At 63.8% G+C, this 15,677-nt stretch overlaps 1 protein-coding gene across 2 annotated transcripts; it reads left to right on the top strand.

Moving 5' to 3' along the window:
* The first annotated feature begins 1,056 nt into the window (after positions 1-1,056).
* Positions 1,057-15,571, top strand: LOC110472822 (cullin-9). Of its 2 annotated transcripts, none has more exons than XM_085575823.1 (29): positions 1,057-1,882; positions 4,096-4,250; positions 4,614-5,132; positions 5,259-5,394; positions 5,590-5,780; positions 6,267-6,639; positions 6,835-7,036; positions 7,284-7,491; positions 7,588-7,781; positions 7,907-8,124; positions 8,270-8,501; positions 8,876-8,981; positions 9,273-9,500; positions 9,664-9,754; positions 9,822-9,993; positions 10,168-10,273; positions 10,441-10,536; positions 10,624-10,799; positions 11,307-11,440; positions 11,520-11,696; positions 11,913-12,028; positions 12,451-12,633; positions 12,975-13,132; positions 13,422-13,632; positions 13,731-13,896; positions 14,019-14,164; positions 14,343-14,460; positions 14,975-15,100; positions 15,183-15,571. In XM_085575823.1, the coding sequence occupies exons 1-29, from the start codon at positions 1,195-1,197 to the stop codon at positions 15,344-15,346; spliced, it is 5,790 nt and encodes a 1,929-aa protein (XP_085431949.1). In that variant the 5' UTR covers positions 1,057-1,194; the 3' UTR covers positions 15,347-15,571. The 2 variants fall into 2 exon arrangements, with proteins under 2 accessions (XP_085431949.1, XP_085431948.1); XM_085575822.1 differs by having other exon boundaries at positions 14,904-15,100.
* Positions 15,572-15,677: the final 106 nt, after the last annotated feature.

Raw genomic sequence — 15,677 nt, 5'->3', positions numbered from 1 at the left:
CCGCGCTGCGCTCCCGGTGCCGGACTCAGCGCCAGCGCCCCGCCGAGCGCCGCGCTGCGCTCCCGGCGCCCCGCTCCGCGCCCCGCCGAGCGCCGCGCTGCGCTCCCGGTGCCCCGCTCCGCCGAGCGCCGAGCGCCGCGCTGCGCTCCCGGTGCCCCGCTCCGCGCCCCGCCGAGCGCCGCGCTGCGCTCCCGGTGCCCCGCTCCGCCGAGCGCCGAGCGCCGCGCTGCGCTCCCGGTGCCCCGCTCCGCCGAGCGCCGAGCGCCGCGCTGCGCTCCCGGTGCCCCGCTCCGCCGAGCGCCGCGCTGCGCTCCCGGCGCCCCGCTCCGCGCCCCGCCGAGCGCCGCGCTGCGCTCCCGGCGCCCCGCTCCGCGCCCCGCCGAGCGCCGCGCTGCCGCCCGCCGGCCCAGCCCTCGCGGCCGCCGTCGGGCGGGTCCGCGCAGGCGCCGCGGCCGGAGCGGCGCGGGAGCGGGGCGGAGGTAACGCGGCGGCCTCGGCGCGGCCCCGGCGGAGGGCGGGCGGCGGCCGGGGAGCGCCCCGAGCGGACCGGCCCGGGACGGGCCCGGGCCGTTTGCGGGAGGCCTCGGTCGCGGCCACCGGCCGGCTGGGCAAGACGTAGTGCAGCGAACCGGGCCGGGTCCAGTGCTCGGTGCCCGGCGAGCTCTCGCTTTGCCCGCGCCTGGAAGGAGCTTTGGTGCTGCCGCTGGCGCGGCCGGCCCGCACGAACCCTCTCCACGGGGATGGCAGTGCCGTGCCGCCTGCCTTTAGCATGTGTGCCCGGGCACAGGCCTGTCCCTCACCGTGTCCCGGTCCCGGCTGGGCCATGTGCAGCTTGTGCTGGCCTCCTGATACCGCCTGTGGGCTCTGCCTGCCTCGGGCAGCTCGCTCCATCAGCACGCAGCCGGGTGTTATAGCTAAGCTTCCTGGGGAAAGCTGTCCTTCCTGGGCACTGCTGTCCGTATTCCTGCCGTGCCCACAGTCTGTTGGACAGTCCAGAAATCACTGTGTTTTGCCCTGTTATATTGTAACTATATGCGGCTTTTCAAGGAGAAAGTAAGCCATATCTCATACTTGCTGTGTTAGGGCTGTACAGCACTGTCCTTGAGTACAGCTGGTATAAAAGCACATTTTTATGGCTGCATTGCCATATCACCAGCACTGTGACACACAGGAACACGGCTCTCTAGCCATAGCATGCCTCAGCCACCTCTCCCCAGCTCCTGCTTCCCCTCTGTCTCTGCAGACACATCTGCTGCCATGGTGAATGAGAAGCACAATGGCACCCTGCTTGTGCAGCTGGGGCCCAAGCTGCAGGCCCGCCCAGAGAAGCTGCTCCGGCAGCGGCGGGGCCACGACGACCGTCCGGAATACCTGGTGCAGTGGAGCGTTGTTAGCTTGGAAGAGAGAGCAGCGGGAGGTGGCAGTGCCTCCTCTGGAGAGACCAAGGCAGAGAACATCTCCATGTGGATGTCTGCAGAAGAGGTCTGCGCCAGCTGCCCGGTGCTGCTGGGCCAGAGGAGGCCGGAAGGGCCAAGGCTGAAAGAGGAGAAGGCGCCTGGTCCCTTGGCCACGGAAGCCTCGCTGGCCGAAGCCTCGCTGGCCAAAGCCTCGCTGGACGAAGCCTCGCTGCTGGAGATGAAGGCCGATGTCAGGAGCCTGGTGCAGCGAGCCAGGCGCCAGGTGGCCGAGGCCGGGACACCCGAGTGCTCCATCCTGAGCACGGTGCACGTGCTGGGTGCCTACGCCAGCATCGGCTCCCTGGCGGGCGCCTTCAGGGAGGCGGGAGCCCTGGAGCTGCTGACGAGGATGCTGTGCCACAGGGAGAAGCAGATCCGCCGCAGTGCCGGCGAGATGCTGCGCGCTCTGGGTGCACACGATGCAGGTGGGGGCTGCTCCTGCTCGGTGCCACTGAGGAGAGGTTGCTGGGCAGCTGAGGGGTGCCAGGCCTTTGGGAGGGGTGAAATGCCTGGGAAGCAGCATGTCTCGGGGCTTCTTGGCAAAAGGGGAAGAATCAGTGTGGATCTTCCAGACTTCCATGGTTGCAGTTGTCTGGACTGCTCTTGGAGTTAGAAACTCTTTCCCCTGCCAGGTTTCTGAGCTGGGATGCTGATTAACTGTTAGGAGTGTGAAGGAATGTAAAGGCTCCTCTGGCAGCCCCAGCACCTCTGCTCCACTGCTGGAGCCCAGCCTGGGGAATCTGTAGTTTCTCAAGCTGAGAGATGCAGCTGTCGTTTGCAAGTTTTCCATTTGCAGGTTCAACCAGTAGCAAAGCTGATTGCCCATCCTGTAGCACAGACACAGGCAGGACTCAGCACACACTTACAGCACTCACATAAACACAAGTACAGCCAGCTGTGTCCCCTCCTGCTCTTCGTCCAGCAGAGACAGAAGGTCACTGCAGCTAGCACATACTGCATTTTCCATGTTCACAAGTACACACACATTCATGGATCTCTTGGGTACCAGCATGGCCCCTCTCTCCTGAACATGTGCCTGGATCCAAGCCCTTCTACCAGGGATCCCCGTGCTCATTGTTAAAGCCTGCTACTTGCCAGTAAACCTGTAGCACTTTTGTTCCACAGTTCACATTAACACATCCCTTGGGACTTCCAGCACACCCACCACCCACCTCATACCTTGGTCTGGACCCAGGACCTCCTCCTTGCTATTCCAGCATGAAGTTTTGCTGATGAGTTACATGCACAGCAGGGTTGGGAAATATGCAGACAGTCACCCTTTCCCACTGGCCCCAGGCACTGCAGTTCTGCTTCAGCTGCTGGTGCTGAACTCTTCACTTGCCTCCCTTCCAGCAGCTGTTCTTCAGAACTCAGACTGTTCTCTCCCCAGTGGCTGATGACCGAGGATCCCGCCAACTCCAGGCACTAGCACTGGAGCTGACTCTTGCACAGTAGCTGGCGTGTCAGGCCAGGGACTCCTACACACCTGATCAGAACTGAGTAATTTGATCTGGGTCAGCTGTACACCAGTCTTCCTGATAACTGGCACTCCAAGCTCAAATCCATTATTTGATCCAGAGAGTGATGGCACCTCCAGCTGTCACTCACTGCACTGACTGACTCCATGGGGCTCCCACACCCTCAGTGAGGCTCCGGTTCGTGGTACCAAATGCCACTCATGCAGGTCTCACCAGCAGCTGGCACTCGGTCTTTGCAGCACACGCACAGGGTAGAGAGACTTAGTAAAGATTCAATAAGAAAGTAGGACAAACTGTGTCGGTCAGGTACAGGGCTGTCAAACAAACACACTGATCAGCCATGGTTTAAACATGACTGGCACCTTTTATGGCCCATTCTCTGCACCCCCTTTTGTGTTCCTTGCCAATTCCAATTAATCAGATAATCTTACAGAAAAATAATCATTCTCACATGCCAGATGTCCTTACTAATTGTTGTCCAGATGTCCTTACTAATTGTTATGACTGACCAGATTTGTTTCTCCTCACTGCATCCATTAGCATTTGTCAGTCAGGTTTGTGATTCTTCATGTTCTTGTTTATGGCTTCCTTCTTACTTTGACTTTTTGCAGTGAAAAGGTCCTTGACTTGATACACTTAGAGAAACAGAAAATCTCCTTCCATGTACCCTTGCAATGAAAACCAGTGCCAAAGGGCTTGACACAGCCCTGGTCAGTAGAGGTTGGTCCTCACCCAGTTTTCTCATTTAAGAGGAGCTGCCGTGGCTTGGAAGTGCCTGATGAGACTTGGGTGCACCTGGAATGTTGCTGGTTGTGGTGTATCCCACAGGAGATGTGACTTTCCCTGTCCTAGTGCCTGAGATCATGCAGCTCTGCAGTGGGGCAGAGGAGGGGCTGATTCAGCTTAAAACCTGACTTCTTTTCTTCCCTGGAACCCTGTTCTAGAATCAGTTATTTGGGGTTGCTGCTTTGTGAGAATCTCACAGCTTTAGGGGTAGAAAAAATACACTGTGGAGCAAAATGAAGAAGAGGAAGGGCCAGAACGTGGGTCAGGTGACACTGAGCAGCAAAGCTGTTCCTTCCCTGCAGCTCTGTCTCTGTCAGGGAAGGTGGGTGAGGGTTGTCTTTCTGGGGCCTGAAGAGTTTTTGTTGTTGTTGCAGGGAGCCGGGCCTATGTGCTGCTGTCCCTGAGCCAGCAGGATGGCATTGAGCAGCACATGGACTTCGACAGTCGCTGCACCTTGCTGGAGCTGTTTGCTGAGGTCATGTCCTCTGCAGAGCACTGCATGTCCTTCGAGGGGATTCACCTCCCACAGGTGGTGACAGAGCCGCCAGCAGCCCTGGGCCTGTGGGGCATGAGGGGCCAGGAGGGGTGGGAGTGGGGGCCAGGGCTGGCAGCTTGTCTGGGACAGGAGGGGAGCTGAAGGTGGGCAGGTGAGCAGGACTGGCTGGGGGAAAGCTGGCACAGGACCTGGGTCTGGTGAGAGGCTGGGGGTGGTGCAGAGGCACCTGGAGAGCCTGGTCTGCAAGCAGGGAGGGGAGGGTGGGCTGAGAGGTCTCTGCTGTGCCAGCTGGTCCGGAGCTCTCACGGGAGCCTGCCTGGGAATGAGCTGGTGGCTCAGAGAGCTGGGGGCTGGAAGTAATCTGCAGGCCGAGTGTGAGAGCTGTGCTTGTTGCAGATCCCTGGGAAGCAGCTGTTTGTGCTGGTGAAGCACTACCTGTGTGTGACTTCTCTCCTGGACAAGCTGAGCAGTGGCGTGGAGCAGGGAGAGGAGCAGCAGGGCTGTGCTGTGCCCAGCCCTGTCCCTGAGGAGAGGAGCCGTGTGAAGCAGGAGTTTGAGTTCAGCATGGCCATGGCAAACCTCATCTCGGAGCTGGTGCACGTGATGGGCTGGAGCCACAGGCACAAGGCAGAGCCGCTGCCCCAGCGGGACCTGCAGCCTCGCCCTGTCCGTTCCATCTTCCAGCACAAGACCCCAGCCAGCACTGCTGCCGAAGCAGCCCCCACGTCCCCAGTGAAGGAGCCCGTGACCTTCAAGACGCGCTCGGCCTTCCCGAGCCGCAGCAGCTACGTGGACTACGTGCAGGCCACGCTGGTGAGCGGCATGCGGGTGCGCATGCTCGAGGACTATGAGCAGGTCAGCGCCGGTGACGAGGGCGAATTCCGCCGCAGCAATGATGGCATGCCCCCAGTGCAGGTAATGCTGCTGGGGGAGCAGGTGATGCCAAGGGGCATGTCTGCTCTCCTGTGCAGCCTTGCATGGGAACACTGGGGTTGGGCTTGCCTTCTACCAGCTGGGTGTATTCTGGGCTCTCCTCTTCAGGTGTACTGGCAAGCTCTGGGCTGTACGTACTGGGTTCACTGGCACATGGTTGAGATCATTGGCCCTTCAGAACAAAAGGAGCTTGAGGGCCCGGAGAGGGTGAATACCCTGACACGAAACCACAGACTAAGAGCAGGTGAGCAGCCCATCGGTCTCCTTCAAGCCTGTTACAACTCTCCCACTACCCTCCTGTCACCTTCCTTTCTCCCAACAAGCTGGGGACCTCTTCTGCCCAGCATGAGCTCTTTTCTTGGAGAATGAGGAGTGTGCAGCAGAGGACAGGGGAGTTGGCAGAGTTGACAGTGCCCTTCCTTGCTCTGCTCCCCTGCAGTTCCACAGCCATTCCTGTGCAAGCCCTTGGGGGGGCTGTACTCCCTGCCTTACCTGGGGCAGCGGCTGCCCAAGGCTGCAGACACACTGAGCCGTGCCGAATGGTGGGAGCTGCTCTTCTTTGTGAGGAAGCTGGAAGCACAGGAGCAGAAAGAGATCACCTGTCTGATCCAGCAGCACCAGGGAGAGCAGGTAGGGGCCAGTGCCTGCAGCAGGGAGATGGGAGGGAGAAGCAAAGGGAGCATTAGGGAAAGGAGCAGGCCCAGAGGAGATGGCAAGTGTGAGCTGTGCAGGGACAGCCTGAACGGGGCAGAAATGGGAGGGTGAGTGGGGATGGCGAAAGCTTGGAGAGCTTGGCCCAGCAGAGCAGTAAGTGGAGATGAGAGGAAAGGCAGTGTCCCCTGACTGGAAGAGTGACTGTCCAGCAGGGTTTGGGCAGGCGAGGCAAGGCCGTGGGGCCATTCTGCCAGTTGCAGTTGGGTGGTGAGCACGGGTGGGGAGGTGTGGGCTGGTGGGAATTGGGCTGGGGACAGGCAGGGGAGGGTGGCAGTGGGGAGTGGCCCTGGGCATCTCTGGCGGTGCAGCCTTTCTGTCCGATGTGCCAGTGGCTGCCACAAGGGCCGTGGGGTGCGTGGCGAGCCTGAGATGAACTTGCCCCCGTGGGTGTGGCTGTCACAGGTGGATGAAGAAGCCCTGATGCAGCTGTCGGTACCTGTGGAGCTGGCCCAGAAGGTGCTGCAGGTCCTGGAGAAGCGGTGCCAGGGCAGCTCTCTGCGTGACCTGCGTGGCTCCCGTGTCTATGCCAGACACTTCCTCGGGAGACGGGCAGAGCAGGATGGTGGAGGGAGCACCGCAGCGTCCTCAGAGGGTGACAGCAGCACCGGCCCTGAAGGCACAATGGCCAAGGCAGTGGAGGGAGACCTTTCTGCAGCCCCAGGGTCACCCCAAGGCTGCAGTGAAGTGTCAGTGAAGTCGGACTCCCAGCTGTTCAGCGAGCTCTTGGAGAGGGAAGGGCTGTTCTTGCCAGAGGTGACGGAGGAGCAGAGCCAAGGTAATGTTCTGCTGCACGCTGGGGCGCAGGTGCAGTGCTGGCAGCAGCACTGCTGCCTCCACAGGGGAAGGCTCTGGGCAGGGCTGCCTGAAGTGGGGGTGCCTGTGGGTGCTGGGTGTGTGGGCGTGTGGCGCCCTGGGAGCTGCTGGAGGTGTCACCTCCAGGCTGTCCTGACGCCTCCGTCCCTCCGGCCAGCGTTGGGCGGCTCCAAGGGGCTGAGTGAGAGCGACTCGCTGGCCAAGGTTGCGGCTGTGGTGGAGGTGATCCAGAGCAGCAGCTCAGCGGTGGGGCTGCGCTTAGCTGGGCTCAAGCACATCCTGAAGATGCTGCAGGAGGAGCCCAAGTCGGAGCAGCAAGTCGGCACAGCCCAGGGCAGGCTGGGCACCGGGAGAGCTGGGTGAGTGCTGGGGTGCTGCACACTCCTCCTGCTGCCTGGAGAGGGCCCTTTGGGCAGGGTGGGGGACCGTGCTGAGCTGGAAGAGCGGGAGTGTGAAGGGTGGTATGTGCAAGAGGAAAGGTGGATTTTGTGTCCCTTTGTCCCAGGCAGGCGCATTGGCAGGGCTGTCCCAGCTGCAGCGTGGGCAGGAAGGAGGTGGCTGGCAGGGCCCAAGGGGGCTCTGCCTGAGGTGTCCTGTGACACGCAGGGAGAAGCTGGTGCAGGTGTCAGTGGAGCTGCTGAGCACGGAGGTGGCAGAGAAGGCGCTGGTGGCGGTGACGCTGCAGCTGCTGGCCGTGCTGCTGGCCCGGTACGAGTGGCGCGTGCCCTTTGCCACGGAGGGCGGCGTGCGGGCCGTGCTGGCCTGCATGCAGCAGCACGGCTGCTCCGCCCTGGTGCAGCAGGCCGGGCTGGCGGTGAGTGCCAGGGGATGTGGGGGTGGGCAGGGGTGCGCGGGCTGCCCCGGGCGTGGTGGAGGGGCCGCTCCCTGTGCGCCGCTCTCGTCCTCACAGGCCCTGAAGGTGCTGGTGGGAGCTGCGGACGCTGAGCCGGGAGGTGCCGGTGGGAAGTGCTTGCCCTGGAACCACGGCGACGCACAGATGATGCGGGAGATCTTTGCCAGCATCGGCTCTGCCTCCAGCAAGGGCTCTGCCGGCCTGCTGAGCAGCATCCCTGCTGCCCTGAGCACCATGCAGAGGGTCCCAGGGTAGGGGCAGAGTGTGGGGAGCGGCTGAGGTTGGGGGGAAGGATGGGCAGGGTGGGCAGGTGGCTTGTGGGTGCAGGGGAGGCTCTGTGCCTGGGGTGGAGAGTGGCATGGCTATGTTCCCACAGGGGCTCCTCAGGGGTGCAGAACGGCCTGCTGGTGGTGAACATGCTGATGGATGGGCACCGGGGCCTGGCGGAGCAGCTGGCGAGCTGCGATCTCCTGGCAGTGCTGCAGAGCTGCTGGAGGGCCGGGCAGAGCAGCGGCTGCCCCCAGGCAGTGCTGGCCCTCAGCGCCATCAATCGCCTGGCGGAGCACGGGCTGCCCCTGGGCCCGGAGGCAGCAGGTACTGTGCTGCCCACCCTGCCCGTGCCACGGCCCCGTGGGTGCCATGGGCAGGGCTGCCTGGCCCGGCAGGGCAGAGCACCCTGAGGGGCTGCTGCCGCTGGAGTGAGTGCCTGGGCTGGGCTCACATGTCCTTGTCATGGCAGGCAGAGAGGTCCTGTTGGACCCAAAGGGCGTGCAGATGCTGCTGGGTGGCCTGGACGATGGCGGCTTGTCCAAGGAGGTGGTGGTGGCCCTGGAGCGGCAGCTGTGCAGTGAAGGCCCTGTTCCCTCTGGCCACGTGGCCCAGCTGCTGCAGGACCACAGCTGCTTCAGGCTGTTGCTGCGCAGCTTGGAGCTGCTGGGGACAGAGAAAGCTGTGAGCCTGAGCATCCTCAGGTGGGTGCAGGGCAACTGGGGGGAGCATGGGACCCCCTGAGCAGGTGTGTGAGTGCTGGTGGTCATGCTGTTTGTGGGATCTGGTGGGGGTATTCTTCACTGGGGGCAGGCTCACCCCAGCCTGTAGGCAGGTGCTGATTGGTGTGTTCTGGGGCACAGGGCCACATGGAGCCAGAGCAGCTGTGCCTGGGTGCTGGTGGGGACATACGGGGCAGCAGAGGACATGCCTGGGTGCTGGTGGTGTGTGCAAGGTGCCAGGGAGCCTTGGTTCCCAGTCCTGGAGAGGTGCCTTCCAGGCGGGGCAGGGAAGCAGGGCTGCCTGTAGCACTGCTGTCCCTGTGCCCCGGCCTGAGCCTGCCCCCTCCGTCACCCAGGATCCTGAACAAGTTCCTGGACAGTTATGAGGAGGATGTGCTGCCCTGGCATGAGTGTGTGGAGCCCTGTGTGTCCTTCCTGATCACCCACAGCAGCAGCTGGGAGGTGAGGGGGCCCCGGGACTCCCAGCAGGCAGGGTGGCTGTGCTGGCTGTGCCTCAGGCAAGCAGGGCCCCGCGGGTGGCAGCCTGGCCTTGTGTCCGAGGTGCTGGGAGAGGTGGGGAGCGGCTGTCCTGGCCATGTGCGTGACCTGGTGGCCCTGTGCCCAGTCTGGCTGTGCCTGGCCAGGCTCTGGTGGGGCTGGGATGAGGGGAATGGAGCTGCAGCTCTGGCTGCTGGGGGGCCCTGGGGAGTTGCCAGCAGTGCCCCACGTCTGCTCATGGCTGCATCTCAGTAGGTGCTGCAGGAGGTCGTGGGCTTCCTGCACCGCCTGGGCAGTGCCAGCAAGGACTGTGTGGTGGTGATGTGCCACGTGGGCACCCACGAGGCTCTGTGCAAAGCCCTGGAAAAGCACAGCACAGTCCTGGCGCTGGCGCCGGCCCTGCTCAACCTGCTGACGGAGTGTGAGAAGTACGCCGGCCTCTACAAGAAGCTGATGAGCAGCATCTTGGCTGGCTGCATCCAGGTGGGCCTGGGGAGGCACAGCTGCCTAAGGATTTGGGTCTGGGGGCATCAGGCTGTGCCTGCTGCTGAGGGACGGCCTTGTGCTCTCTGGCTGGCACAGCCCTACAGGGGCTGAGGGGAGCAGGACCTGGGTCCCCTGGTAAGAGTCTTGCCCCATCCCACAGCTGGTCCTGGGACAGATTGAGGAGCACCGCCGGAGCCAGCAGCCCATCAGCATCCCCTTCTTTGATGTCTTCCTGCACAACCTATGCCAAGGTGAGAGGAGGCAGGGGGAGTTGAGCCCGGGCTTGGTGGCTGGAAGCTCCTTGTGCTCTGCCCACAGGCTCCAGCATGGAGGTGAAGGAGGACAAGTGCTGGGAGAAGGTGCAGGTCTCTTCCAACTCGCACCAGGCCAGCAAGCTCATGGACAGGAACCCCAGGACCTACTGGGAGTCGAACGGCAGCACCGGCTCCCACTTCATCACTGTGCACATGCAGTGTGGAGTGGTGATCAGGTGGGGCTGGGCCGGCAGGGCTGTGTGTGGAGAAGAGGGCTTTGGGGATCTGTGCCAGCCCTGCCAGTGTCCCCATCCTGGGGGCAGCGGGACTGACGGGCAGGGCGTGGTGCTGTCAGGGTTAGGGCAGGGAGGCGGGGATGGCCGGGCAGCCTCGTGTTTGCTGTGCTGCAGGGAGCTGAGCATGCTGGTGGCCAGCGAGGACTCCAGCTATATGCCATCGAGGGTCGTGGTGTTGGGTGGGGACAGCCCTGCCACCATCAGGACAGAGCTCAATGCGGTGAGTCCCCGTGGGAGTGGCGGGCTGGTCCTTGCCGTGCCCCGGGGAGGTGTGGCTGTGGTGTGAGGCCCTGGGAGGTGCCCTCGGGGAGGTGGGAATGGCAGGAGCTGCACTGTGGGAGCCTTCTTGGGCTGCCTGTCACGCTGAGGGCTCATGCCTCCCTGCAGGTGACCATCCTGCCCTCGGACAGCAGAGTGATCCTGCTGGAGAACATGACCCGCTTCTGGCCCATCATCCAGATCCGCGTGAAGCGGTGCCAGCAGGTAGGGGAGCTGGGCCTGGGGCTGGGAGCGGGCAGTGTGGGGCGCTGGGGCTGTGCCCCAGGAACTGAGGGTCCCGCTGTCCTGCAGGGTGGCATCGACACACGCGTGCGTGGCATCGAGGTGCTGGGTCCCAAGCCCACCTTCTGGCCCATCTTCAGGGAGCAGCTGTGCCGGCGGACGTTCCTCTCCTGCACTGCTCGGGCTCATGCCTGGAGCCAGGAGATCTGCCGAGACCGGGGACGGCTGCTGCAGCTCTTTGGCAGGTGAGTCGTGTCCTGGCTGTGCCATCGCATCCCTGGTGTCCCAGGGGGACATGGCTGGCAGCCTGTAGGGAACTGCGGGGCTGGGAAAGGAGCAGCTGGCTGTGCCACCTGGATGGGAGGGGCCCTTGCTCCTTCCTGGCCACCAGAGATCCTTCCTGGCCAGAGCCACCTTGGGGTCATCTGGGTTTAAGCTGGGCTACCCCCCTAGAGCAGGATGCCGGTCCCCCCAGGGCTGGCACGTCCTGACAGAGGTTGGCCAGGCACAGCAGGATCTCGTGGCCACAGGCACTGCACAGCCCCCATTTGGCAGGAGGGGCGAAGGCCCCAAGGGCCATTGGGGGCAGGCCCCGAGACAGCAAGGGGCTCTCCCTGGCTGCTGGGGGCTAGTGGGGCCAGCGAGCCATCGTGCCTTGGCAAAGGGCAGAGCAGGGAGCCACCACTGTATTCTGCTTTCCCATGGGAGTTCTCCAGCCCTTGGCACCGTGTGCTGCCCGGTGTCTGTTGCAGACTGAACCGGGCGCTGCGGCACGAGCAGGGCTTTGCCAACCGCTTCCTTCCCGACAACGAGGCAGCCCGGGCACTGGGCAGGACGTTCTGGGAGGCCCTGGTGAACCCCTTGGTGCAGAGCATCACCAGCCCAGGTACCCTGCGCTCTCCGGGACCCACCTGTGCCGTGCCCCAGGCAGAGGCACCTGGCTCTGAGTCTGGTTGGCCTCGCAGACCCTGATGGTGTCAGTCCCCTGGGCTGGCTGCTGACTGAGTACCTGGAGAGCGTGGAGCTGCCCCGCTGTGCCACAGGACACAGGGCTGCCTTTGCTTCCTGCGTGCGGCGCCTGACCCAGCTCCTGGTGCACGTGGACCCCGGTGGCCCCGAGCCAGAGGAGGCCAGAGCAGCTGGTGAGCCAGGGGCTGCTCCAGAGTGCCAGGCTGTGGCCCTGGGGCTCCTCTGGGGAGCATCCTATGGCACAGAGGCTCCTGAGCCAGGTCATGCTCAGGTCATGCTCATGCTTGTGGTCATGCCCCAGCAGGGCCGTGCCTCAGCCCTGCTGTGGCAGGTCAGTGTGTGGGGCCTGCTCATGGAGCTACACTGAGCCTGAGGTTGACCCTTGGCAGGTGGGAAGGAAAGGAAGAACAAGGAGGTGCCAGCCAGGACTGCAAAGGCTGTGGTGGAGAAGTCGAGAGGCCTGTGGGGAATTTCGCAGTGCTGGCGCGGTGTGGTGCAGCAGCAGGTAGAGCTTGGAGGGCTGACTGGGAGGGGTGTGGGACCTTCCCTGGGTGGTTGGAGCAGGGAGCGGGGTCTGGCAGTGCCCTGGGAGCATGGGGAGGGCAGAGGGCTGTACCTGGCCTCCACAGAGCCTGGAGCGATGTGGGGACAGCCCTGCTGTGCTTGTCACGCTGGCTCGAGTGCCAGCCAGGCCAGGAGACAGGTCTGGTGCCAGGCTGTTACTTCCTGCTGGGCTGCTGCTGCGTGTCCACAGTGCCCGCACAGCCCCTGGGCAGCCCTCAGAGCTGCGCTCCCACCTCGGCAGCCCTGCAGCGGCAGCAGGGCCCCGAGTCCCGGGGAGCCAGGCAGTTGGTGTCGCAGGGCAGGGCTGGGGATGTTCCAGGGGCACGTCCCGCTGCGGGCTCAGCCCTCGCGCTGCTCCCGCAGGTGCAGCGGTTCCTGGAGGCGGCGGGGCAGGCGCCGGACCTTGCGGAGCGCTACTGCCGGCTGTACCGGCGCCTGCGCGGGGCCACGGAGGAGCTCTTTGGGCAGCAGGCCGCCTTTGTGCTGGCCCTGGGCCAGGGCTTTGCCGGGGCTTTGCTGCAGCTCTCCTTCCTGACTGCGCTGCACGTGAGTCGAGGGAGCACGGCCCCGGTGCTGTGGTCCCGGGCAAGGGCTGGGGAGCTGCCCTGGCCCACGGCACTGGGGCAAGCTCTGGGTGGGTGGTGTCCTGTTCCCTCTGAGCCACAGAGCTCTGCCCCGGCACCCCGGATGGTGCCCAGCTCAGGTGCGTGGTGCTCATCCCAGGGTGGGCCCAGCCCTGGCACACTCCAGCCTTGGGCTGGTGCCTGGGCACCCTCGGTCCCTGGGAGTGCCAGAGTTTCCCAGCTGCTCCCTGTAGGGACATTCCCCCATCCCGGCCCTGTGGGCACCTGGTGAGTCCTGTCTGTAGCCAGCCCTGTCCCTTGCAGGTGAGTGAGCAGTTTGCCCGCTACCTTGACGTGCAGATCCAGGAGCTCCGCAGGGCTGCGGGCAGCACGGGGCCTCTGGAGCGGCTGCAGCAGTTCTTGGAGCCCTTTGTCGTCTTCAGTGGCCTGGAGTTTGCCCACACCTTTGAACACTTCTACAGGTGAGGCTGCTGTGTCTCCAGAACCAGGGGCCTGCTGCAGCGTGGCCTGGTGTGCTGGGGGAGCTTGGCCTGCTGTGGCAGTGGTGCTCCCACTTTGCTTTTATGGGATCATGGAGTGCAGAGGGCCTGCGGGTGCTGCCAGTGTGTGGAATCACATTCCCTGCTGGGGACAGGGAGGGGCCACGCGCCATGGAATACGGTGGGCTCGGACCTGTGGCTGTCTCCTGGTGGGTGGCTGATGGCCACAGGGCTCGGGGCCAGCCCTGACTGAAGCTGGTGGCCGTGGCAGGCACTACCTGGGGGACCGGCTCCTGACACAAGGGCCGTCATGGCTGGAGGAAGGCATCGTGGAGCAGATCGGGCTGTGCTTCCCCAGCCGCTTTCCCCAAGATATGCTGAGCAACTTGGCCGAGTCGGAGGAGCTCCAGCGGCAGTTCCGCCTCTTCCAGCTGCAGGAGCAGGATAAGCGGCTGCTGGAGCTGGACACGGGCCTGGAGGAGGTGAGAGGGAAGGGGGCGTGGGGAGGCCGGAGGCCGCCGGCTTTCCTTGCGGGGATCCCGGAGCCTGACTTGAGCTGCCCTCGTGCCCCTGTGCCCAGGTGCTGGGAACAGCCACAGTGCCAGACGTGCCAGAGGTGAAGGTGCTGGCCCTGTCCCCGCGCTGCTGGCCTGTTTCCCCGCTGTGTTACATGGATAACCCTGGGAGGTTTTTCCCAGCGGTGCTGAGCTCCCCACTGGATGAGTTTGCTGACTTCTGCCGGCAGAGTGAGTGCTGTGGCCGGGGGTGTGCCCAGACCCTCCAGGGCAGCTCAGCCACAAGTGGTGGTGGGCTGGGAGTGCCTGGCAGGGCTGGTCCCCGTCCCTGGCACTGACACTGTCCCTGGCAGGCCAGAGCCAGCTGGGCTGGGAGTGCACGAAGCCCCGTCGGCTGCAGTGGACGTGGCTGGGCCACGCCGAGCTGCAGTTTGGAGACTGCGTTCTGCACGTGTCCACGCTGCAGATGTACATCCTGCTGTGCTTCAACAGCGCCCAGGTAGGGGCTGGAGCCACGATGGGGCCAGGGAGGCAGGGGAGGCTGGAGCATGGCAGGGCTGTGTCCTCCCTTTCCTTCTGGTGGGGTCTCCAGCAGTGTTTGGGGCACAGGACCCCATTCTTAGGCAGGGCCCGTGGCCAGTGAGTCTTGGCCATTGCCCTCCCACCCTGTGCTGCAGGAGGTGGCTGTGGAGGCCCTGCTGCAGGCTACAGGGCTCCCTGCTGACCTGGTGCACCAAGCACTGACACCGCTGACCCACGGCCAGGGCATCCTGGTGGGGAGCTGCACGCCAGGGGGTGAGTGCGGGGCTGGGGCACCCAGGGGAGGGGCTGGCCTGAACCCCGAGGGGGTGCTGGGCTTAGGGGTACAGGAGCTTGTAGGGCTGGTGAAGGGGCTGGGTCCACGTGTTGGTGCTCAGGGCACGGGTTGTGTGTCAGGGTAGGGCCTGAGGCCAATGTAGGGCTGGGGGTGATGTGTGGGGTGTGGCTCGGGGCCATGGACAGGGCCTGGGTCAGTGTGGGTGGGTGGGTCTCAGGTCTGTGTATGGGCTTGGGCTGGGGCCAGGGGCCGTGTGCGTGGCTGTGGCTTGGAGCCACATGCTGGGGACAGGGCGGGGTGGCCAGCGGTGCAGGCAGCTGCAGCAGGCCCAGCTTGGGTCCCCCAGCCCCACGTGTGTCCTGGGGCTCCTTCAGGGCTCAGCTCGAGGTTTGGCTGAGCCGGGGTTGGGGGCTGGCTCCAGGTGCACTGCGGCTGAACCAGGCAGCCCTGGCCCAGAGCTCCGACCGCCAGCTGAGGCTGCTGCCCCAGCAGAGGTACCTGCGGACAGAGAGGGCCGAGGTGAGCGCCCTGGAAAGGAAGAGGAACGTCCTGTGCTGCCTCATCACCCGCATCCTCAAGGTGGAGAAGCAGCTGCACATCGACAACCTGGTGTTCAGGGTACGGGGGTGGTGTGGGCAGAGGGGGCACAGGGGCTGCATGGGGCTGCAGCCACTGCAGTGGGGCTCCCTTGCTGCCGTAGGTGATCGATGCCTGTCAGAAGGGCGAGCTGGGCCCCGGGGTGCAGTTCCTGAGCTTCTGCTGCCACAGTGTGGACGTGCTGTCCTGCATCCTGCACCTGCTGAACCAGGGCTATCTCCAGCGCCAGGAGGGGAGGCCTCATGTCTTGGAATACATCTCTGCTGAATCCACAACGCTCCCCACTTCTCAGGTCCAGCCACAGGTTGCCTTCCAGACTGTAGAGATTAAGACAGCAGCAAGTCTGGCCTCTGCCGTCTCTGAAAGGAGACAGACTTTTTCCACATTCAGGTAGATTGAGAACCTGGCTGGGAGAACTCAGGCTGAATCCAGTCTATCTCTTCCTAAACACATGTGAGTTTTATTTAAATAAATGAGCCAAACTCCACCCAGTCCCACTGTGTAGTCTGTTTGAGAGCTCAATTGGTCCATGGTTGGGAGTGTGGCCAGGCCACACCCATGTGCTCAAGCAGCCCTGACAGTTGTGCTTGCTGGAGTG

This window comes from Lonchura striata, chromosome 3, assembly GCF_050655825.1.
Source record: "Lonchura striata isolate lonStrDom1 chromosome 3, ASM5065582v1, whole genome shotgun sequence".
In the NCBI taxonomy this organism is placed as follows: domain Eukaryota; kingdom Metazoa; phylum Chordata; class Aves; order Passeriformes; family Estrildidae; genus Lonchura; species Lonchura striata.
This window is presented reverse-complemented; position numbering and strand designations above follow the sequence as displayed.